We start from the raw sequence: 24,580 nt of genomic DNA, 5'->3' as shown, positions 1-24,580 counted from the left end.
AGAAACCTGCAAAGCTCCCTGAAAAACAATGTGTACCTAGGACAAAAGCTTTTTTTTAACCCATATTGTGGTCACACCAAATGTTGATTTCATTTAGTTAAGTTAATGGAAGTTAATTAATAAAATCTATTTATGGCATTATTTTTGATGGCATCCTCACTTTACAGCATTTTTACACAAGTGCCTAAAACTTTGCAAAGTACTGTAGCTTTGCAGGTTTCTTGATGTATCTTGGTGACACTGTCACAGTTCTTCTGGATTGAGTCTGTCTCAGTTTCATCTGTTTCTTCATGTTACTCCAGACAGACTGATGATGATCAGATCTCTGTGTGGAGCACTGGCTGCTGTCAGACTCCATGTGAAAAAAAAAAAATCACATCTACAAAATCACTGGATTATTACAATTAATTGTAAAAATAATGTTTGGAAATGTAAAGAGATTTTTCCTACTGACACACTACAGCATGTTTGTATCAACTATAGTTTTTCGGTAAGACCGAACCTTTCAGCATCTTCACTGCTACTGTGTTTGAACAGGTTTTCTTGTCATGCCCAAAGATTGAAGCTTCGATCACTTTCCCAAAAGCTCCATGCCCAAGCACCTTCCCTGCATGAACAAAGAATAAATACACAGCATGCAAGATTAGGATGCGTCCCGAAACAGTACACTGATTGTCACATATTCATCATGCTGAGAGACTGAGACACAAAGGACAAAGACATGCTGATAATGGAAACAGCATTTTCACATTTAGGTTCAATCTTCACAAGAACCAACAGACATATAACAGACAAATATTTACGTCTTAAATTCTTCACTTTCAAACATTCAAATTCTTGAGCTTTTATTTTGGTTAAATGCTGTTAATGTCTTTATGCAACTGTAAACGTAAAAAAGGGAACCTAGCACACTTTACATTCCCAAGTCCATGTTAAACTCACAGCGTTTGCAAAGAAGGAGTTTTGTGAGAAGCAGTGTTTACTGTGAACTGAGGCACTCTGAAAACGCTAACATCAGCTGTACACATGTAAATGAGCACAGTGACACAAACTATATACTTCTTCACTTAAACAGCAGCCTGATTTGATCAAATACATCACTGTTTCAGTTTTATTTTGAACACCTGACCAAGCCCAGTTCTTGATGATGTTTTAGTTTTTTTAAATACAAACCCTCACCCTTTACCACATGATACAAGGATTCCTGAGTACAGTCAAGAAAATGTCTAGACCATAAATATGCTTTACTTCTGGGATCCTAGCCATGAATGTCCTACATTTGGACTAATTTAAAGCCTGTATCAAGAGTTTTTTTTTTAAGTACCGAGGCGCAGTCTGTCTCGGGATATCTCCCACTGGCTGGAGTCGTAGGGCAGGTATTCACACTGCTCCTCAAGCGGCACTTCCCCCGGGTCCATGATGATTGACAGATAGCCTGTCTTGATATCTGCTGGGTTCACCTGCAGGACAACACCATAACAATTACTGATGGATGATATACCGCAGCCTAATAAGAAGACAGAAACAGCGAGCTCCACATCATCTCGTCGAACTGCTGACTCTGCTACTCATGTCCAGAACTGAAGTGCTGATATGGCTTGCTCTTATGTTGTGCTGAAGCAAGGCATCATTGATGTAATTGCATATTGTTACTAAAAAAGCCTCGCTGACATCATGGGCAGATTCAAATAATGTTCCTTGTGTAACCATGTTCATTAATTCAGATGTATTGAAGTGCTATGATACTGACTCGCTTGACGTTGCAGAAGATAACAAGGAGAAGGAGCCAGAAAAAGATGGCGATGACCCCCGTCCCGATGAGAATCACAATTTCTACATTGGCCTTGTCATCAGAGCCTGGAAGACAAAACATGTTATTGTATTAAAGCTTATTATTATAACTAAATATGAAAGTTCACATCCTCTAAACTGATTTAATTTTAATACATGTTGTAGTTTCAAGAAGTTTGTTTTGCAAAAATCTAAATTTGATTGTATGACAAATATGTTGTTGTTGTTTTTGTGACAATTTGTTGCTATAACATTCTATATTTAACAAATTATCATATTATATAAAAATACTAATATTACATTTTTGCTGTCATATAACACAGTTCATTATGTATTCAATGGTAAACAAGATGTATGAAGGTTAGAAAGGAGCTGTGTCTGTTAGGGTTTGTGGTCCTCACAGCAAACACATGTTCATAAAGGGACTACATAAGTTTAATAAAAATTAAAAAAAAAAAAGCTATAGTTAGGGAAGAGTAAGAGTGTAGTAATTAAAATTAGCTTGAGAATATTTAAGAAAAGACATCAGTGTGTGAAGCCCTCACTATGGTATAAAAACAAATGTGTGTTAATGTGTATGGTGTGTGCTCGTCTGTGTATATAGGCATTAAAATATTGTATACGTTCCACTAAATAATATAAAGTCTTCAGCACAATCCTGAAGTAAGCAGAGTTAACTGTATACTACAGCGCCACCTAACGCAAACAAGAGGCTCTCACCGATGACTGACACCGTGGCGGAGGACTGAACGCAGCCCCTCTGGTTGCAGGCCGTGCAGGTGTACAGACCGGCGTCTTCCTCTCGCACTCGCTGAATGCTGAGAGTCCGATTGGAGTCCTGCAGGAGGATCCCTGAACACATCCACAAAACTGTCAAACACACAATCTGCCAGCCAGCCATGGCTTTAAGACACAGCTTCTTCTTTTGTTACGGCTTTCTTGCTTTATGTTTTTCTGTTTTCTGAACTGTAAGATAAGGAATCCATAATGATACATAGCCTGTGATATTTTTAATTTATCAATACTTTCAGAAAAAAAAAACTGTCATTGTTGCCATAAAAAACTTAGGTAATACTTTATTTTAAGGACCAATTCTCACCATCAACTAGTTGCTTGTTAGCACGTATATTTCTAGCATATTGGCTGTTTATTATTACTTATAGAGCACAGCCAGACTAGCAGTTTGCATGGGTACTGCACATCGACGAGGACAATGGCGCAGAAGTATAAATGAAAACTGACGCAAAATGCTACAGCGTAGGTCCGATGCAGAAGTATAAGTCCACCTTACCAACTTTTCTGTCCTCACTTGCATTTCATCAACACCATTAGATCAATGGTCTCTGTCAGTGCTTTGGCAAGAAAAGTTTTTTTTTTTTTTTTTGCCATGCAATAAAGTTCAAAGGCCAATTTTAAATATTGGTACAGTAAATAAAGTGCAAAAAATCTGAATTTTGTTTAGGCAGTATTTGATGCAGTTGATAGATCATGTTGAGAGATTTGTCCAAAAGGTTTACGTTTTTGCACCAATGCATTTCTAAATGTCATGTAATATTCCCACATAAACTTTAACAGCCAATTTTAAAATATTGAAATAGTAAAAATTGCTTATTAACAAGATCAATACATCCTTCAGTAAACCGCTATGTCGAGTTCAATGCATCCTTACGGAGGAGTCGAAATGATGAATCAATTAAATCACTTCTAACAGCACGTAATGGGAACAGCATCATTCACATAGAGGGCAGAGCGTCACATTATTTAAAGGGGAAGTTCACGCATTAATGAGGATTAAGTAGCTGCATTTATTACTTTTATGTCACTGATCAAGCTTTTATATGTAGTTCGGGGTACCAAAGGGTTTTATATGGTTGACTGAAATAATAATTACAATAACTGACACTTTAAATTGTTTCAAGCAACAACAACAAAACAATTGAGCAAAAACAGACTTCCAAAGGAAATCACTCCCTCTTACTGTTAGACTGAAAGAGAAGTATAACCTTATTTAAACGGCCCTTTCACCCCTTTCACCCCCTTCCCCCATGTGTTGAAAGCTTTGCATAACACCGCCCAAATATTCATGCAAAGAAAGAAGGTGTAACTTTGATTCTTGCTGTAATGTTGTCATCACCTCGATGTCATGGAGGCACTATGTATTTCCAAATATGGTAAGGGACGTAAAATTTTCATCACACATTGAGGTATTCGGTCAATCACAATGCTCTGGATAGCTGGCCAATCAGAACACACTGTGTTTTTCAGAACGATGAGCTTAGTAAAAATAAACGCCTTTTAGAAAGGCGGGGCAGTGAGGAGCAACAATGTGATTTATAATGTGATTATTGGACCTTAACCTGCATAAACACACTGAATTACACTAAATACACAAAATAATAGTATTTTTAGCATCATCATATGACCCCTTTAATTTTTTCCTGTCAAAAGATATGTGGTGTAGACAATTTACACAATTGCACGTCAAAGACGTTAACAAGCAGATGTTGACTGGTGTAACGATCATTAGATGGAGTGCCCATAAACTTCATTAGAGGGCACTCCACTCAGGACCATTCCACCCATCAACCACCAGATGCCACTTGGACACTAGCACCTCTCATACTGTAGCACCACACCTGAACTACATTCCCCATGAGTCACTGCATCACAATCACCTTGCCACACCTGCACCTCATTCATCAGCCAATTTCCTTGCCACACCTGCACCTCATTTACACTCACATAAAAGCAGCACAATCACACTCACTCACTGCGATGTCTTGTTTAGCCTGTCTAACATTTCCGAGCGGTTCTCCCTGTGTTTGTCATTCGTTTGATTATGTCACAATCATTAGATGGAGTGCCCTCTACTGAAGTTTATGGGCACTCCATCTAATGATCATGAAAACTGGGGAACCATGCTTGCATGTTATTTTAGTTTGCAAAAGGGATTTTAATCATACATTTGTACAAATTATAATGTAGTAATAATGTGATGAAAAAACATATTATTAAACATATTACTTGTCATATTACTGAAAACACGCATTAGAAAAATCGAATGAACCGTATAGTTTTAGGGCTGCAGACGCTGCAAGCTAGTTTATATAAGAATGTGCTCATGAGAATGTGGTTCATACCACAGTACTAAATAATTGTGTCTTTAAAGAAATGTTATAGTAAATATTATCTTAAAAGACACAAAGAAAAGTGTTTCTTCATTTTGAATGTACAGAAAGAAACACTGAACGATATATGAGCATTTTATACATTATACACAAGTATATAAAACTATATCACCACTGCGCCATAATTCTACAAACACACTGGTTCTACTCATTCATTTATCATTGAAACTAATGGAAATTTGATTTGGAAAAAAAGATATTTGGATCACTTTTTGTCATGGGTGTCTGGGTGTGATGTGTGCTATCAAAAAGGCTTTGAAAACTGAAATGTATGGATCTCTTGTATGGCCTAATTCACGGATTAATAGGAAATCTATGACACACTTACTACACTTTGTAGCAGGTAAAAACCAACCAACCCATAATAATCAGATACTTGCTATAGGCACAGTGTTGAAATTTGAATTAGATCTGTATTGGATCTTAAAATCTATCTAGAAAAACATCTGTGGCTTTGCTATGAACTGAATTAGCTGAACAAAAAGAGTTGAACTCATATTCCAGTCACACAGTGACCTTCTGCTAATAGCTCTTGAACTCAGTTTGTTCCTGATATAATGTCCTCCCCATAACACCTATCAGCAAACTGCACTGTACATGCACTGCATGTGAATTCACTTACAAGCCCACAAGAAACCCACATACAGTAAATTCCCAGAGCTGTATATATGTATGTATATATATATATATATATATATATATATATATATATATATATATATATATATATATATATATGCTATTATACCGCAGTCCAGAGTTTCATTCAGCTTCCAATCCAGAAGATCTCCAGTACATTAGCATGACTTAAGTGCTTTTTGCAGCACCAGAATTCAATTTTGTGTGTGTTAGTATGTGCTCATGAATAAGTGTGTTCCTATTCAAAAGTGCTGAGCTAGATGGGATTGATGTGGTGAATATAATGTAATCTGTAATGGAAGTGTTTTGGAATAGCACATTTATGTTAATTTGAAGGGGGCTGAACAACATGCAGAGAAATGGAGAGGAAATCAAACTAAAGAATATAGTGTACATTTAAAGCAGACAATGCTATATCTATATAATGCAATACCTTAAATCTATCCCTATAACTCAAACTCACAATCTAAACAATATTTCTATTGAACCTCGGTAGGAGTTTAATCAAATGAAGCTGGATTTTCATATTTTCTCAGAGATTTTGCAAATTCTAAACTCACTGCTGCAGTGGTGTACTGGGTGGTTGCCAGGTCATTGATATGTGATTGCTAGGGTATTCTGTATGTTTAATGGATTGCTATGCAGCTGTAATGTTTGGATTGGTAGCAAGGGCCATTGTTATGTGGCTGATTCATTACAGGAAGTATTTTAGTAAGGTATTTTTTTTTGGCACATGGCAGTTGCCAGGATATTTAAGGTGGTTGCTAGATGTTTCTGTGTGTTTGCCAGGTGGTTTTGTGTCCTGTTGTTATATGATTACTAGGGTTTTATGGGTGAATGCTAAATGTTTTCTACCCTGTAAAATGTGGTAACCAGTAATCGTTACCTTAAAAACCTATTTCAACCAGATTTAACTAAAAATGCACAGTGATAAATTCTATCTTTGAAACTTAAGACAGTTAATAAGGACTGGTTTGTGGCCATTTTTAGGTTTTCGTGTTTTTTCCTGGGTGTCTGCTTATGGCCTAATTCAAAAGAATTCAAAATTAATGTCTCTATGATATTCAGGTCTTTACAAATGATTTTAAAGTCTCAGGGAATTCATTTTATTGCTTTGGATGACCATTGCTATGTATAGTATAATATAATTTAGTATAAGCTTGTCTAAGCAAACACCCTGGTCCCACTTTATATCAGATGTCTTTAACTCCTGTGTAATTACAGCATATATATAAATAAACATATATATATATATATATATATATATATATATATATATATATATATATATATATAGTTTGGTACAATATGTTTATTGTGTTAATGTTGCATTGCAGAACACTTTTGCTGCTGTTGAGGTGGGATACAGTTAAGGTTGGAGACAGGTTTCATGGTATAGTTCAGTTAATGGTTGGTTATGGGGTAGGGTAACAGTATGATTATATATGTAATTACATATATTAATTACAGATGTACATGCAGGTATTTTTTTAAGTAAAACATGCGTGTACACAGTAAGTACACTATTTAAAAGTTTATGTGCATATGACAGAATTTTTCAGAAAGATTAATACAAGACATGGTCAACCAGACGATGAACACTATTGACAGCAATTATTATATGACGCAATCAGACTTATAGCAATATTTGTTAGTTCTGTATGTTGTTTCAGGGTTAGCATCATCTGAGGCCCTCTGAAGGACATCCATGAATGACTAACCTGATATCTGGTGAAGGGGTTGGTTATCTTTAAACCAGGACAGCTGTGGAGAGGGTGTACCCTCGACATCACACTCCATCTGCAGCGACTCGCTCACATTCACCGTCTGATTGGTGGGGTTGTTACGGTATCGAGGTGCCTCCAACGCTGGAATGGACATAGGGAAAGAGAGAATATGCTTTAGTTTTGGTAAGATCTTCACTAATAAAGCATTTGTAGTGACAGTGATATATAGACACATTATACACACACTGGACACTTTGATATTGGGCATTAACAGTTACCCCATGAATAAAAGATAGTGGACAATGCAAAGTAAAATTTTCAAAATACAGATTCAACCTCAGTTCCAAATCCTAGTGGGACAGTATATATTTGAAATTGCAAGCGAAAGTCGTGACATTTGCCAGGTATGGTGATCCATACCCAGAATTGGTGCTCTGTATTTAACCCTTCCAAGTGCACACACACGGCAGTGACGGGGGAACACACACACACCTGGAGCAGTGGGCAGCTATTTGCTCAAGCGGCCGGGGAGCAACTGGGGGTTCAGTGCCTTGCTCAATTTAGGGTGGAAGAGACACTGTTCATTCACTCCCTCCTTACTATATTTTCAGGAATCCTGAAGATATCTTGTTTCAGAAATTCTAAATATACTTCAATAATAATAAGTATTTATTAAACAATGTTCCATTTGGACCTATTTTAGTATTTGTGTGTCATATTTTTGTTTTTAGTAGAATATTCAGTATTTAGCCTAGCAACACGTAATGCCGAACTCCATTGGAATCGTATGTAAGAGTTAGAGTCTGTGATTAACACAAGTGAAAGTATCTGCAATACATCTGAGTAACTACTTAAAGCATTCGAGTCACTTTCATGTTTAGGATGCTCCCTTAAAAGTCAGCTTTGTATGTAAGTAGCAAACAGCAAGCTGGCACCAGGAACGTACCTGGACTTATAAAGAACTGATCATTGATTGACCTTCACCTTTGACTGGGATGTACTTGCGGTGGCAGTGTTTCTCCCCACTGCGCTGGTTCTGCACCTCACACACGTAGTTTCCCTCGTCCTGCAGCTGGATGTTGGTAATGGTGAGTTCCAGTACCCAGCTGTTGCTGGTGGTCTGGAACGAAAGCTGTCCCCCCAGAGACTCTGCATATTGGTGCACACTTTTGCAGTCCAGCTCTGGTGGAACAGCCTGCGGGTCCAGACGGTACCACCGCAGGTTCTCGTAGGTGTAATTATCTGCATTACACTTCAGCCGTACCAGGTCCTGCTCGAGCGGATCCTCCGAGGGCTCCATCTCTATCCCGAATCCCTCTGGGATAGCTGAATAGGAAATGAATGTGAATAATAAGAAAAATAATGGCACGCATCTCTTGGATAAACCACACAACTTAACTAACTTATGTCTCTTTCTGTACATTGTCAAAAAAATATATATATAATTTTTTAAATAATTTTAATGGTAAACAATGCTACACTAAAACCTTTTAAGTGGGTGCACAACAGCTTTGGCAATATGTACTGTATAGTGATTATTGTTTGCCGTTCTCATTTGTTTGTTGGCATGTGGGTGATTTCATGTGAAAGAAAAGCTGCCACATCTAGATTACCATATTGTATTAATGTATTTTATATTAAACTAACACATAAAAGGTGTTAGTGTTGGTCCAGACTCTAAAAATGGTTCTGTTACTGGCCTTAACATTGCTTAAGAGAGTAAGAGATTTGCAAGCCCTTTCAGTTGTTTCTTCTTGCATAGACTTTGTCCCTGAGCTTGACTTTGAACCTAGACTAAACTATTTTCGGAAGATGCCTTCCTCTATCACCAACCATCAGGAAATGTCACAAATCTGCCTGGAAGAGAATGTGTGTCTGTATTTTCTTAAAGCATTCAAGGAGGATAATTTGAATGGCCAAAGGCTCTCCAAGGATTGCAGCTAGAGAATTAGAGAATTATAGAATATAGTTGAGTCAACAGATAAAAAATCTAAACCTGACTGCCACTGTTAGACATCTTAAAGTGGGCAATGGATGGATCTTCCATCAGAGCAATGATCCAAAACACCAAAATCAACAAAAAATGGGTGACTAAATGCAAAATGAAACTGCTGCCATGGCTTTTCCAGTCCTTTGACCTGAATTCAACAGAACACTTAAGAGGAGATTCTTTATGGAGGAATGGTCTCTGGTCTCTTGTCAGGTGTTCTCCTATAACTCAGCAGGCATTAGAGGAGAGAATCAGAGCTATTATCTTGGGGTGCCATTAATTTTGGCCAATTTTTGTATTAGAGAAAGCATATATATTTTATTTTTCCACATTCTTCAATTGTTTTAACTAAATAAAATTTTGGGGTTTTTTTGTGAATATTTTGAATAAAAGATCAACAACCTAGATTTATTTTTACAGACTTCTTTGTTTATATTTACAAAGGGTATCAATAATTCAGAACACGACTGTATTAGTATTTTACCTCAGCTTGTGGTTGAACTTTGATTCATATGTCTTTCTTTTTAACACGTATGTTTTAAAGGTGGTTGACAGTAAATTACAAGAGTAGCAGATTTTAAACAGATTCTAGTAATTTGGTATATTACCATCATAAAAATTTTTTTTTTTCTCTTTACAGTTTTTTATCTGAATATAATTTTATTTTATTATAATTGATGAGCTATTTTTTATTATTGCTTCTATATTCTTTATGGTAAAGTTCTGGCCACAACATCTTTTTTACTTTTTTTTTTATTTTTTTTATTTTTTACTGAAAATTACACTAACTTTTTACAGTGTATGGATAATACTCAAGGTTAAAGTTTTTACGAAATAGAAGTGATCATCTTTTTTCCCTACTGTGAAGCAGATCCAGGTGAAATGGATTCTTGAACAGGAAAAAAAATTTAGGAAAAAAAAGGATATGCACAAACACATCATATAAACTAAACACTTGCAAGAACTGTACATTTTGATTTCATGGTGATTTAAGCATGAGCTTTTGTTATGTTATTGAAAATCCATACAGTTTTGTTTGGCACAAAAGCGTTGCTAAAACTCACTGGTCACGTAGAAATAAATCAATCGTTCATCTCTTCCCACTTTGTTCTCTGCTGAGCACTTGTACATAGCCGACACATTGGCTCTCTGAATAACCAAACGGCTCACAGTCTGTGGAAACAACAGAAGCAGTTTCAAAGACTTGTTTTCATCTGGATCACATGCAAAAAAAAAAAAAAACATTCATTGTTAAAAGGATAGTTCCCCAAAAAATTTATCTCTTCATTATTTACTTGTGTTGTTGCTTCAAAATGGTATATATATATATATATATATATATATATATATATATATATATATATATATATATATATATATATATATATGGAACACAAAAGAAGATGTTTTGAAAAACAAGTCAGTGAGATTAAATCCCTTTTTCTGCTCATTAGAAGAACGATGTTCAGAATGAAATACAGTACGAGAAAATAAATTATGATATTTAACTTTTTGGTGAATCTTTAAGCTGTATAGTGTATTAGTCTATCTTTCCCCTCCCACTCCTATTCCTAGGGTCAAACACAGGAAACTACCCTTACAGGTGTGACAGAAAACAGGAAGAGTGTGCTGTGTGAATGTGTGTTTATTACCTCTCCATCCAGGGCGAAAGAACTGGAAGATGGGTTTAAATATTTTGAAAGTGGAAATTCTAACACATTCCCCCTCCCACCCACCCTAGATGTCAAGTTTTGGTTATCCGGTGTCACATAAAGCACTCAGGGTTCAGGTTGGGGGCACATAAATTTGGTTCAGACATTTATGGGAAATTTTCAGGAAATAAGAAAAATCCAAACAGGAAGTGAACCTTTTCTTTCCCATCCACCATCTCAGTCAAAGTTTCAATACTCTCGATAGGATTGACAGCGTGTTCAGGATCCAAACCCATCCAGTTTTGACAGATGGGAATTTTGTCTCGTTGACCCCTTCGACCTCTGTGAAAATGAAAACACAACTATGAATACCATAGGACAGATATGGAAAAAATGTTTGAGGACAAAACATTGCATTTATAAACTCTTAGAATATTCCTCCCTAACATGTGTGTCGGGGTTATGGAGCTGTTTTGTTGTGTTTTTTCTCCCCATGTGCTCCCCATGACCTAGTTGTCACCAGTGTTGGGTGTAATGCATTACTAAGTAAGTACCCTCATTGTTTCCCGAAGGATTCCCTCACCCGCCCTGAATACCTCCTCTTGCTGGAGCAGGGGAAGCGTTCACTCAAGGACCATACCAGACTGTTTTTGGCCCTTGCCCATCTCACTAGCTACCCAGCAACAGAGCCCACAATGAGGGAGAATGGCATGGACAGTGAGAGCACAGAGAGGAGCTCCGCCCCTTGAACTGTGGCTGAGGGTGAGCTGATTATGGATCTGGGACTGCTGGACTTCAAAGGGGAGTCTATGGGCCCCTTTCCTCCCTCCAGCTGAGGATCCCTCTGTCACTCCCATTCCTGAGTCATGTTACTGAGTTAAGCCTAGAGAGGGCTCCCATTCATGAGTTAGGCAGAGAAGGCTCTCGTTCCCAGTTCAACCCTGAACCCAGAGGCTCACAAATGCCAACCCTCCTACCCGCTCCTGCCTTCTCCTCCGCTGTCGTCTGGCAGCCCCTCTGCTTACCCTTAGCCCACCATCAACATGGTTGGAGCTTCACGGGACTGCCATCCCATCCCATGACTCTGCCTCCAGCCTCTAAGCCCCAGACTCTACCTCCGCCCATTGACTCGTCGGCTCCAACATGGCTCCAAGCTCCCTCCTCTCCACCATGGCCCACCAGTCCACTAGCTCTGCCGGACTTCCTCATCCCTCCTTCATCACCTTGGTCTGGCATCTACCATCCTGTGCCTCGGGACTCCATTCCTCCGACTGCGCGTTGTCCCTACATCCCTAGGGGTTCCATCAGGCTCCTTCATCCCCTTGGCTCCTCCACAGTCCTCTGTCGCTCTGGCTCCACGTTGGACTTTAGGATCCATTGGTCCGTGGTGGTCGCCAGCATAATCTGCTCCGCCTTGGACTTCTGGAGCCTCCCTGTCACCATGGATCATTGGCTCTCCATCTCTACCTCAGGCTCCTCTGCCATTGGTCGGCCCCCTGGAGGTATCTGTCTTTCCTCCTCTATGACTCCTCCCTCTGTCGGCTCCACCGTGGGCCGTCATCATGGCCATGGGCTGGATGCTTCTGCTCCAAGTCCTTCCTGTCGCCTCCCTGGCTCCTCCCTCCATCGTCACTTCCCTGGACTTTGTCTGCCGGACCCCACCAGGTTTCTGACTGCCTCCTGAGCCTCCTCCCAAGTTCCCACCCATCCACCCAGGATGTGCCTTCCAGGAGGGGGGCGATATATCAGGGTTATGGGCCTGTTTTGTTGTATTTTCCCTCCCCATGTGCTTCCTGTGACCTAGTTTTCCCATGTGTTGGATTATTCATGTCTCCTAGGTGTGTCTTGTCAATTACCCTATGCATATAAGTTCCAGTCTGTGCAGTCTGTGTTTTTCCAGTATTTAATGTATTCGTCTATGTGCTATGTGTGTGCCTGCCCTGTGTTACCCCGAATTCGAGATTAGGAGCTGCTGAAACAGTTCTACTCAGGCATCATTGAGCCTGTCCTTTGCACTTCAATAATTGTCTGGTTTGGTTCAGCTACAAAATCAGACATCAAAAGACTACAGAGACAGTTCGGACTGCTGAAAGGATTATTGGTGCTCCCCTGCCCAACCTTCAAGAACATCCAGAGTGAGAAAAAGAGGCTCAGAAAATCACTCTGGATCCCTCACATCCAAGTTACCCCCTCTTTGAACTTTTGCCATCTGGCCAGCGCTTCAGAGCAGCAAATACAAGAACAGTTTCTTCCACCAGGCAATCTACCTTATGAACAGTTAAATGTGCCCCACTTATTCAATAAAAATGTGCAATATCATTATATTTTTTTGTTACCCCCCCCCCCCCCCCCATCCTAGTACATCCCTGCATCTTGCATCTTACTCTATTGCATTCCAGTATCATCTATAGCACAACTGTCCATACAATTAATCTCTTTTTTTTTTTGCCTGTGTGTTGTTGTCTCTCTGTACTGGAAGATTATGTCATTAAAACAAATTGCGTGTATGCCCAAGCATACTTGGCAATAAAGCTCTTTCTGATTCTGATTCTGATTAAAGACAATGTATTTCCACAAATTCCCCTTCATCTCCTCACTCCTTCAATCATTCACAGTAGCAGCAGTTTGTGACAGTGTGTGGGAAAGAGAAAGAGAAAGAGGGAGAGGAGAGCGGGAATATCAGATGCAGGATGCACACATCGACAGTACCCACACCAGGAAGAGCTTTTAGATGCATCTGCCTTCCTGTGTGCGATGAGAGCTAAGCAAGGAATGACAAACGAAGGCCACAAATTAGCATTAGCCTTCGATTCATTTAAAAGAATTAACACAATGGGTATGTTGCAAAACCTAGTCAGCTGTCTACATAAAAAGCATTTTAAGGCATAATACACCACATCCTGACACAAGGCTTGGTTATTGAATCAAATCACATTCCAGGGGGTGAATGATTTGGTCACACTTTATTTTAGGGTCCAATTCTTACTATTAATTAACCATTAACTATGACGTTTGCCTCAATTAACTCCTTATTTGCTGCTTATTAATAGTTTATAAGGTAGTTTTTAAGTTTAGGGTATTGGGTATGATTATGGATGTCATGCATCATATTTTTCATTAAAGAGATGTACATTCCTAAATATATTCTTGATAAAAGATATACTATTATGATCACACCAAAACTTTGCTATTCTCATAGGATTAGAAAGGGTTAGGGTTAGACATACATTTCTGAACCTACCCTTTAGCACCAAGCATGTTATCTTCCCACTCACATAAAGTCTGAATGTGCCAATTTGCATAGCCAACTTGTATTAAAAACAAATCATGGCAGCGGTGAATTATCCATATAATGCATTTACTGTAACTGTCTAGGAAGGCAGATCACTTGGTTTTGAAATAGTGCTAATATCTGCATCCTTAGAATGGAACTCACAGCCTGATATCAAGAAATAATAACTGCTGATAAATATATAATGCACTCTGAGTGCTGGTTCGAGTGTGATTAGGTACTCTAGGCTTCAGCTATGAGTGTAGAAATGATGTGGATGCAAATGGGAATTGCGGTTTGCCTCCAGGTCTCTCTGGACCTGTCTGAATGATTCAGCTGCTGCCTGTAGCTCATTCTCTCCATCCCGGACTCTAGAAGCAACTCAAACCACAGAGAAGATCCAAGCAGTCCTCTTTCAGGGCCAGAGGATGCTTAAATGGCTCTGTCTCTGTGCTTCCTGTTGTTTAGACGACAGGACTCTGTCCTTCACACTGTGCTTTCTCCAAGCCGAATACTATAAATATTCCAAACGCCCTCCTAACCTCCCCACCTTCCCCAGCTGCCTTATCTGTCACATCTCTAGTCAACAAGGAAGAAAAGCTGCCAGCGCACCGCCCACTCAGCCTTTACTTCAGGAAAAACAAACAAAGCTTCTGAAAACATGGGAAAGAGTGTCTCTGACTAGTAAGAGACTGTGGGCAAGTCGCCAAAAGGGACAAAAACTATCCACTCTGAACTCAACCTGAACCACAAGCACTGGTGTTTAACATTCAGTGGTGATTTCGACAGCTTCGGCAGATCAACTAATACTCCCATTGATCCAGTGCTGACTCTGGGAGCGCAGTCCCTTCAGACTGGCAATATCCTGAGACTTGAGATGTTTGGAGAACCTCTTAACATTGCAACATTCACTTTGGATGAAAGCGCCTGCTGAATGCGTAAATTAAAATGTAAACTCTCAGCCCAAAGACATTAATTCAGAGGTTTTCAACATGATTCAGAAAGCATGTCAGATGTGACGAGTTGATCTCTGGTTTCTTACAGGGTTCTGCGGGTGCTGTTGAGACCGCAGGGGCTCCACGGCCTCCACTGCCAGGTGATGGTGGCAGGAGGGGTCCCGGTGGCGGTGCAGGTGAGGGTCTGTCGACTGCTCCTCCTGTAGGGGTTGGTAGGTGTTGCTGTCTCCTTCTCATGGATCTGAGGAGGAACTGCACATGCACATCGAGAAATTTGTGACAAATATCACTATTACACTTTCAAAAAAGTTTCCCTTTTTAAAACAAGTGAATTACATTAGTTAACATGAACTAATAACACAACACTTATTAAGCATTTATTAATCAGTTAATGTTAATTTATACACTTACTACACACTATTAATTTACTAATATACTATTCAAATCAAAAGTTGGGTATAACTTTAATGTAGGGAGTAGGGACCAATTGTCACCATTAATTGTTTTATTATTATTTATTATTTTATTTTAAGTCACTTTGGATAAAAGCGTCTGCTAAATGTAAAAGCATATATTCTAAAAAGTTCTAAACTATATTCTAATTCAAATATAAAAAGCTGCAGAATCTTGGAATTATGTTAATAATTCCAATTCCAAAATTTTGACCGATTTATAAAGAGACCACTGCCATGATTTGTCTTTAATGTTTAGTCCATGTTTTTTTTAGCTTCCACCTGCCATCCTTATGACAGAGCAAGAAAAGAAAACTGCACATACAAGTTGATTTTCATGCATTATTTTTCACTTTCATTTGTTTGATGAATGATCCCTTCTAGCATTTGTACTGCAGCTACAATCTTTCTGTTTCCAGCTCAGATTTTTAACCACCAAGGCACATCTACCCTGAATTTTTTTTAAATAATGGATTAACTTAATCAAAAGAGCAGATATTTCATATAAACATCTATTACACATTGAGAGCATTACCATTGACTAAGAGAGTAAAGTTTAGTCTTTTCTCCAGGGCTGCACGTGTGTTTTTCAGGATCAGTGTGTATTCTCCAGCATCCTGCTTACACACGTCTCGGATCTCCAGAGCATGCTGCTGGACCCTAAACCGACTGAACTCTGGCCGTCTGGTGATCAGTTTGCCGTTCTTATACCTGCACACATACAGATCATTTACAACACAATGCTGTCTGGTTAAATATATGCACATTCATGACTATTTTTACATTCATGACAGATAACATGATATAAAAATACATTCAGATTATATGGCAAGCACAGGATTCACAAGTTTCTCAGGCATGTTTGCAAAAGCTTGACTTTTTACCATTTTGTTTCTGGTAAGGGGTATGCCGACACTTTCACAGGTAGCCGGGCAGATTTTTGTCCTTCCTTCGCCTCTATAACTGATCCATTCCTGTAGTCCAAGCTGATGAAAGGTTTCTCTGTGGAATTATGGAAGAAGAGCTGTTACATTAGCAGTAACATGCTGTTTGTTTAACTATATATGTGTAATAGTACAGGCATAGTTATTTGTACATACCGTGAACTAAAACTACAGTGGTAAGCTCTTGTTTCGTCTCCACACTACTGACAGAGCAGGTGTAGTAACCACTATCATCCACATTAACACTTCTGATTGTGAGGATACTAGACACTTCCGTCGCTTTGTCCAGGATGTTACGCACAGACTGAAAACTTGCCAGCCTGTTCTCCTGTCCGCACAGTGCAAAGAAATCTGATTAGTGCTCTGACTTTTGTGTTCTTGTTGTGTTCACTTGCTATTTGCAATGTCACCAATTAAAATACTATATACTACCACATAACTAGCTTTTCCCTCATTCCTGAAAGGTCACTAGATACAGAATGACTGTACCACAGTCATAGATCATTGTGAGTTATGCCGGCACATTGAGGTCTGCGCAAAATACTAGAAGTATATTAGAAATATATGTAGTATAAGATATGAATATGTAAAATGATAAGAAATTAGAAGCCTTTTACACTGAAATTTATTTTGCATTGTGCCAATATTTATGCCAATTAAGCATTTTATTGTTAATGCATAAAAATAAATGATATTCTAAAGAAGTACACACTATGTAAAAAAAATAATAATAATAATTAGCCGTAATTAAGCAAAAACTAGGCAAAATGTGACCTGAACATGAATTGCATTACTTTAGAGAGGGATGCAGGAAACTAATTAAGGCTGATGTTGAAATTAAATCCTGGACTATTATGACAGTGGAAATAATAACTGGATAGATATACTAAATGAGTGGCCACATGAGTGTTGGAGAATGATGAATAAGACTGCATATGTTAGCAGAGATCTATTAATATAGAATGCAATCACACCAAAGCCTCTGCATTTTTGTTCACAACCCAACAGCATAAAAAATTCATAAGATATTCTGAATTGGACAGGTCATGTTCTTGCTTGTAGTTGATACTGATAGTAATATGCATTGTGGCCTGGTAATTACCTTTTGGCCTGGGTAGTCCCAGTGGAATTCCACACCAGTGTTGAACTCGACCAGCGCCGTGCAGTTGAGCTCCAGACCCTCCCCCTGCATGAGCTCCACGGGCGAGTCCTCAGGAAACAGCTTGAGCTCGTATAACTTCAGACCTGTTGGGTGTTGCAAACATGGACTTGTCAGCACTTTCAAGTTCTTGGCGCAGCAGATGAAGTGTTTGTATCATTGCTGTCTCCACCTGATATTAGGGTGTTGTGGGAGGTTGCTATGAGGTTGCTAGATGCTCTGGGCAGTTTTTAAAGTACCGCACAGTTTTTTTGGTAAGTGCTAAAAAAACTGTGTGACTATGTGAAAATGCCATCTTACTATAAAAAAAAAATTATTGTTAACACTTTATTTTAAGGTTTCCTTGTTAACACGTTACATGTACTTTATAAATTATGCATAATGACATTCAAGTAACCCTAACCCAAACCCTAATCCTAACCCAAACCATATAGTAAATACAGATTTAATTAATTTAACATGCGACTGAATTATAGTTAATGCCTTGCCACCGCGATGGCGGTACACGCGGCGGTAATACCCATTTAGGTTGTCCACCTACTGTACATGTAACTATAGTTAATTAATATTACTCAGTAAATGTATAATTACACTGTAACAAGGACACCTTACAAATAAAGTTACCAAAATATGATTACAAATGTAAAAAAAAAAAAAATCTGATCCACATTGTTTACAAATTACTTTATTAGCAAACACCAATCTCACTTTCAGAAAATTTTTGAAATATTGTGAAATCACAGGATCCGGCATTCACTGGTGTGTTTCAATCCAAGGTCTTCTTTACTGTGGTCTTTTCTCTCTCTGTCTGTGTGTGTGTGTGTGTGCGGTGTGTCTCTCTGTGTGTGTGTAATCAGTGTGATTAGTAATCACCTCATTAATCTAAATAAACTGTGACTATGCCTGTGACTAAGTTTTAATGGCCCAAATAAAGCAAGTCAAGCAAACAAAGCCATTAGTTGCATTTTATTAGATATGCTAATGTAATATTTATTCAGGAGGTCAGCTGGTATGCTCTGCTGACTCTACAGCGCCACGTAATTAAAGCAAAGTTTTCATTTGTCCCTTTTGAGTAAAAAGGTTATTGATTTTGGCCAGTATTTTGTATGACCAGTACTTTAGATCAAAAAAAGAAGGACGATGACCTCATTTAGTAGTGTAATGATAAAGCATTTCTGAGAGGTCCCTCAACAGGATGGGAGAAGATCACAGCCAACTCCAGAATCAGCGTATGGAAAAAAAAATCTATACAACTATCTGGACGAATCCTGTTTTCAATGTGATATAAAATGAAAAGTCTACATAATAGATAATTCTACTTAACATGATACTTCAATCAATTTAGCAACTTACACAAAAATCTACATGACATTTAACCAAGGAAAACATTTTTCTAGATCAAAAACCTCTGTTGGTTCTGGAACAACATTCCTGCAGTATAAACCAATCACAGCCTTAAACATACTGCAACGGGCAGGAGCGGATGAGAATGCTGTTCCCACCCCTAACCACAACCTTAAAATCAAAAGATGGAAACTGGAACGTGATTGTTGACACTGATTGTTTGATGGATGAATGTTTGTTATTCAAGTCGCTCTGCTAGTATATGACAAATGGCTTAAATCTAAAACATACATGATCCTTCTTGGCAATATCACCATTTTATAAAACAGTGTAATCAATTTACTCAGTAACATCTTGATCTATTATTTGTTATTATAGCTATACCCATTAAATTACTGTTAACTACTGGCAAGATTTTATAAAGGCTTCATTACCTGCAGCTAATTAAAACTTCTTAAATATTGAATATTTAATGCTTACCTATTGCCTGCACCATAAATATAGATGATCTGTGCTCGTTGTTGTGGACTGAGGTGGAGCAGAAGAAGCCGAAGAAAGTGGAACTGTTCTTAAAGATGTGGCTGGGAACCAACCAGCCCCTTTTATTATTCCAGGTGATTTCATTGCCTTCTAGAAGCAATGTAGCCTGCTCTAACTGTACAAACAACAACAAACATTTAGCACAAACATCATCTGAAAGTTAAAATAAAGACAATGTTACAATCTCAGACCAATATTACAATCTTATGTATAAACAAAACACATATTTAGGCAGATGCTTGTGATCCAAAAAAAAAAATTTATATATTTGAAAAATAAGTGGCATGGTTTTTGAGAAAATTAAGGTGTGGTCACAACAGAAATTTTGCAGACAAAAAAGATCCACTGTCTATTGTCAATACCATAGATATGTATGAAGCACTGCTCACACACTTTCTGACCAAGTAGCTTTCTGGTGGTCAGCGCAATGAATTCACATGACTAATTTAAAAATGAACATACCCTGCATTGAAAAAATGCAATCACATAGATTCCTATTGAAATTACTAGATTTTGTCTATGAAATTTTGCAGAGCAAATGCATCTACACGAACTAATTTCTTAAGGCAGGAAACTGAGGCAGAAATCTAGAGACTGAATGAGGCACAATTCAAGTCTATTCAGGTCACACTTACTGCATCTAATTTGCTTTAAATTGAAAATTCAGTCAATGTCTTTCCCACGTCACTCAAAACTCTCGTTGAACCAAATGTCAAAGATGCTCCTGTCCATCCAATAAAATGTATGGTTATAATTCTGCTGCAATTACATAAAGTCTAGTCATAGTCTGAAAAAAATGTAAAACAGTTCAGAAGATTTGAAATTATTGAAATTATTAAAGGCCAAGCACTGAAGGTATCCGTTTCTTCCACTATTGAGTCTATGGCTGCCCATAGAACCGCTTGCAGGGAAGTTGTGAAATTTGGCACACTAATAGAGGAAACATTAACATTAACATCTTAACATTAACCATAGCAAATTTGAAATCTCTAACTCAAACCCTTTAGTGCCACCACTTTTTTAACCGTAAGCCACAGAAGGAACTTTCTTTTTTTCTTCTGAATCCTTGGCTCAGGCTGAGTCAAATGAACACCAAAATGTAAATGTGTTGGTGTTGTTTTTTCGCTATTTTTAATTGTTTCGTAAAACCTACTTTTTCGAACTCGTCCTAGACACGCTGTGCCCTATTTTAACGATCTAAATGCAAAGTGTAAAGCGCACGGCGCAGTGCACTCAGATCCTATCCGAATCCACTCTTGCTATTTTAAACGATGGAAAAATGGTTGGCGCGCCGGGTGCATGGTCAAAACGGGTTGTCCCTATTCTCTTAATGAGTAATGGGTGTAATAACGTGCATCTTCCATTTCCTTTAAGAGCCAGTTGCACTCGTGCCATGACGGATTTGCTATTTACATGGCGGAATTTGGCAAGCACAAAGACAGAACGCGTCAAATAGATTGCCTAATTCTGATACATGCGATGACTATCCATTATGACATGTAGGCATTTTTATATATAGCCTATTAAAAAAAATCTTATGCAGTGCAATCCTTTAATTTTTTAATATTTGGCATGTTTGTGTGCTGCTGTGTGTCCCTGTGTTTAATAAGCAGCGTGTACGCTCTTTAAATAACAAAGAAAAAACATTGCACCAGACTTTAGACCAGGTTTGAGCTGGTCTATGGCGCAGTCTATTTTCATTTAGACCAGCATGCCCATTGGCGCAAAAATGGGTGCAAATGCATTTGCTAATTGCGGTACCCCCGGAGATATCTAAAATAGTCTGAATATAAACACTTATTATAGGTGCACCCTAGTGATTCAGGACAAGCCAAAAACACGGTTTGGAAAATGGATTCATGTACTTGCTTATTATATACATTTTTCTACATTTTGAACACAAACAAAGTTACGGACCGCAGCTCTGATTGGTTATTTTTTACTGGGAGCGATGGAGTTTCTGAAAATGGCATTAGGACCACTGGGAGGAGCCAGAGGAGCTTGATTTTTTTCACAGATTATCTGTCTCATATTCTACTGTCAGGACATAATGACAGGTTTAATAAATATGTAAAAAATATTTTTTTACAAAAGTTCCCTACAGCACCTTTAAGACAAAACTTGGTTAAACTTGGCGTGTTATAACAACCATGAACTGAGACTACCTGCAGTGTTCCGGTGCTGTGCCACTTAGTGATCAGTAGGTATGAAACATTTATTTTTGCATATAACTTCTGAAGGGTTTGGACAAAAATCACAAAACTGCTCTTTTTAGATTAGATGCATCATGCCAAATGTAATGATACAGAATTTTCTAATTTCAGCCATTTTGGGCATCGGCCATTTTGAATTTTGAATTTTGTAGTAAAATGCTGTATTTCATGAACGCATTTGATGTATTGTTACAAACTTGGTATGAATCATCAGCACAATGCCCTGAATGAGCCTGAGAAGTTTCAAGCCAGCGCCAACTAGTGGTACAATCAAATATTCACATGCTTATTCACATGGAGTCACCTTTTTATACTCCTGAATCCTTGCAGAGTAATAGTAGTTTATACTAAACATGTTAGGTTTTGCCCAATATTGCATATGCAACGTTGAATTTTAGCATTTAAAAAACACTTGCGAATATCTTAGAAAAAATTACTCCGATTGACTCAAAACCACCTTGGGAAATTGAATGCTCAACTGCCAAAATGTTGATAGTACGTGGCAAATTAATGCAAACAAATTCGTCCATCAGTCTTTTTTGTTTTGTGCTCATATATAAAAATGTCAATAACTTCAAAACAAAATGAGATATTTTCACCAAATTTGAGACACACTCTGGGCACACTCTAAGAACACAAAAAATTGGTGGGATTGTGCCTCTTGGTGGCGCTATAATGTGAACAAAACATGAAATTGCCATTGACTACAATAGAGTATTATGATATAAAATGCTGTATTTTAGGAATGCATTGGTGTGCAATTACGAAACTTTGTATGTACCATCAAGACCATGACCTGAAAGTACTCAAAAAGTTTTCAGACATATTGAAGTTTTGAGTTATAATGAAATTTCAAATAAATGCTAATAGTTTTCTGTCAATTTTGCCTATTGTAATGCGACTGGTATTAATATTGGGTGATACCAATGTTGCCATAGTGCTGTCCCCCATTTAGATTTTCTCTAAAAACCTACTTTTTGAACTCCTCCTAGGCCGTTGGTCTGATTTTCAACAAAATTTAATCATATTTTCAGCCCATGCTGACAAAAAGTTACGGATTTTGTGTTGACAGACAAAACTATTCTCGCATACGACACCAACGAATTTAAGGAATGATGCCAAAATGACACTTGAGGCTGTATCTCTGCAATGCTTTGGCATATTGATACCAAACTTTGTGTGTGCTATTGTCAGTTCACACAGAACACACCTCATCAATTTAATAACAGCGTCACCTATTGGTCAAACGTGATAAGGCAATAAATCCTATTACTAGATGTTGTATTTCAGATTTTCCAGTCGTTTTGACAAAAATCATCCTAAAAGGGCATCAATTACTAATTTAAGCAGTTGGCCTTATGCTTGCTTCTGTAATGATTGGCCCCATAATTGCCACTTGCCGCTATATTTATTATTATTATTATGTAATACTGAAATATTATTTGATTTAATTGAAATATTATATCATTGTTAGATATCACACCTGTCTATGTGACAGCCACTGGCTCTGTTTACAAAAGAAAGAGTTTAGGGATCAGTATAAGAACTTTTTAGACAAAAAAAAAAAAAAAAACAGTTACATACATTTTGCATATCTGCAATTGCTGACATTGGCTCGCCTGAAATGCAGAGAGGGTGTATGGTTGATGCTAACAAAATGATGGAAGTTAGCAGAAGGCTGAAATCAGTTACAGCACATTTAAAGATGTCTATAGAAGTTTATTTTAACAAAGTATAAACAGACCCATATCTTTCTGCCCCATTTCAACACTACAGACTTTGCCCAGTAAACCCAGCCCATGAAGTATGATTACCTGGAGAACAATCAAGTTGCAAAAAAATTCTGGAGAAAAACAAACAAACATTTGTTTAAATGACTGTTAAGTTCCTCTGGCTTGGAAAGCTATGTCACCTGAGTCAGCTAAGGGCTGAAGTTACACTGCATATACAGTAACTGTTATTATCCTTGGTCAACTCTCTAAAAAATACAAAGGCAAACAAGTCCCCTAATCAATTTTTCAGAAACAGAGAGATCAGGTGAGTGTCTGATGGAGGACCTACCGAGAAGAGAGAGACTTTCAGGTCAGGATCTGAAACCAGGCATGGAACCTCAATGTGAGTTTGAGAATCTGTTATGAAGATGGTCTCAATGTTGTTCTCATTTCTCTTGATGAATGGATGCTGTGGGTCTGTTTGTTTGAAGAAAAGTACAATTAGTTCAGTTGTCTATATTTTTCTTAAGTAAAACCCTTTAGATTATACAGTGATATTAAACCTACATAAAACAGATCACATTTCCAATAGATTTACCACAAGTTTTAAAAGCAGAAATTTGAAGTTTCTATTTTTAAAATACATGTACTTGAATTCTTTATGAATATTTTTTTTTTCTTTTTTTTTAGCTGTACTTGTGGTGGATCAACCTCTGATTATGTCTTATGGACATAATTTCAGCGTGCAAGGGTGATCCACGTTCTAACACATGTAACATTTACGGACAGAATCATACATACACAAGCATGCAAACGCAAGAAAGCAGTCTCAGGCAACACTGCACTGGTGATAAACTTCTATACACAAGGGGTGATAGAGTTTGTCAATCTAAATAAAGATATTGACTTTAACTACTTAAGCAAGATCAATATAGTATTTGACCTGAAATCGGAAAAAATAAAAAAAAAAGTAGAAAGAAGCTGTATGCTAATGCTTGCTAT

The 24,580-nt window shown here is 37.9% G+C and overlaps 1 protein-coding gene across 1 annotated transcript in view; it reads right to left on the bottom strand.

Annotated features, from left to right (window-relative positions):
• The window catches only part of flt4 (fms related receptor tyrosine kinase 4), a 49,243-nt gene that overhangs the window by 7,668 nt on the left and 16,995 nt on the right, over positions 1-24,580 (bottom strand). Inside the window, exons 4-18 of the mRNA XM_026279712.1 lie at positions 23,928-24,055; positions 19,594-19,768; positions 17,713-17,855; positions 16,767-16,938; positions 16,551-16,668; positions 16,202-16,377; positions 15,301-15,466; positions 11,203-11,329; positions 10,400-10,508; positions 8,330-8,671; positions 7,340-7,486; positions 2,512-2,643; positions 1,751-1,857; positions 1,325-1,460; positions 503-607 (exon numbers count right to left, since the gene is read on the bottom strand). Coding sequence (XP_026135497.1) covers positions 503-607; positions 1,325-1,460; positions 1,751-1,857; positions 2,512-2,643; positions 7,340-7,486; positions 8,330-8,671; positions 10,400-10,508; positions 11,203-11,329; positions 15,301-15,466; positions 16,202-16,377; positions 16,551-16,668; positions 16,767-16,938; positions 17,713-17,855; positions 19,594-19,768; positions 23,928-24,055 — 2,283 coding nt within the window. The remainder of the gene's footprint in view (positions 1-502; positions 608-1,324; positions 1,461-1,750; positions 1,858-2,511; positions 2,644-7,339; positions 7,487-8,329; positions 8,672-10,399; positions 10,509-11,202; positions 11,330-15,300; positions 15,467-16,201; positions 16,378-16,550; positions 16,669-16,766; positions 16,939-17,712; positions 17,856-19,593; positions 19,769-23,927; positions 24,056-24,580) is intronic.

The sequence above is a fragment of the Carassius auratus genome, chromosome 14 (assembly GCF_003368295.1).
Source record: "Carassius auratus strain Wakin chromosome 14, ASM336829v1, whole genome shotgun sequence".
NCBI classification, from domain to species: domain Eukaryota; kingdom Metazoa; phylum Chordata; class Actinopteri; order Cypriniformes; family Cyprinidae; genus Carassius; species Carassius auratus.
Note: the sequence above shows the minus strand (reverse complement) of the source record. Positions and strands in the feature narration are given on the sequence as shown.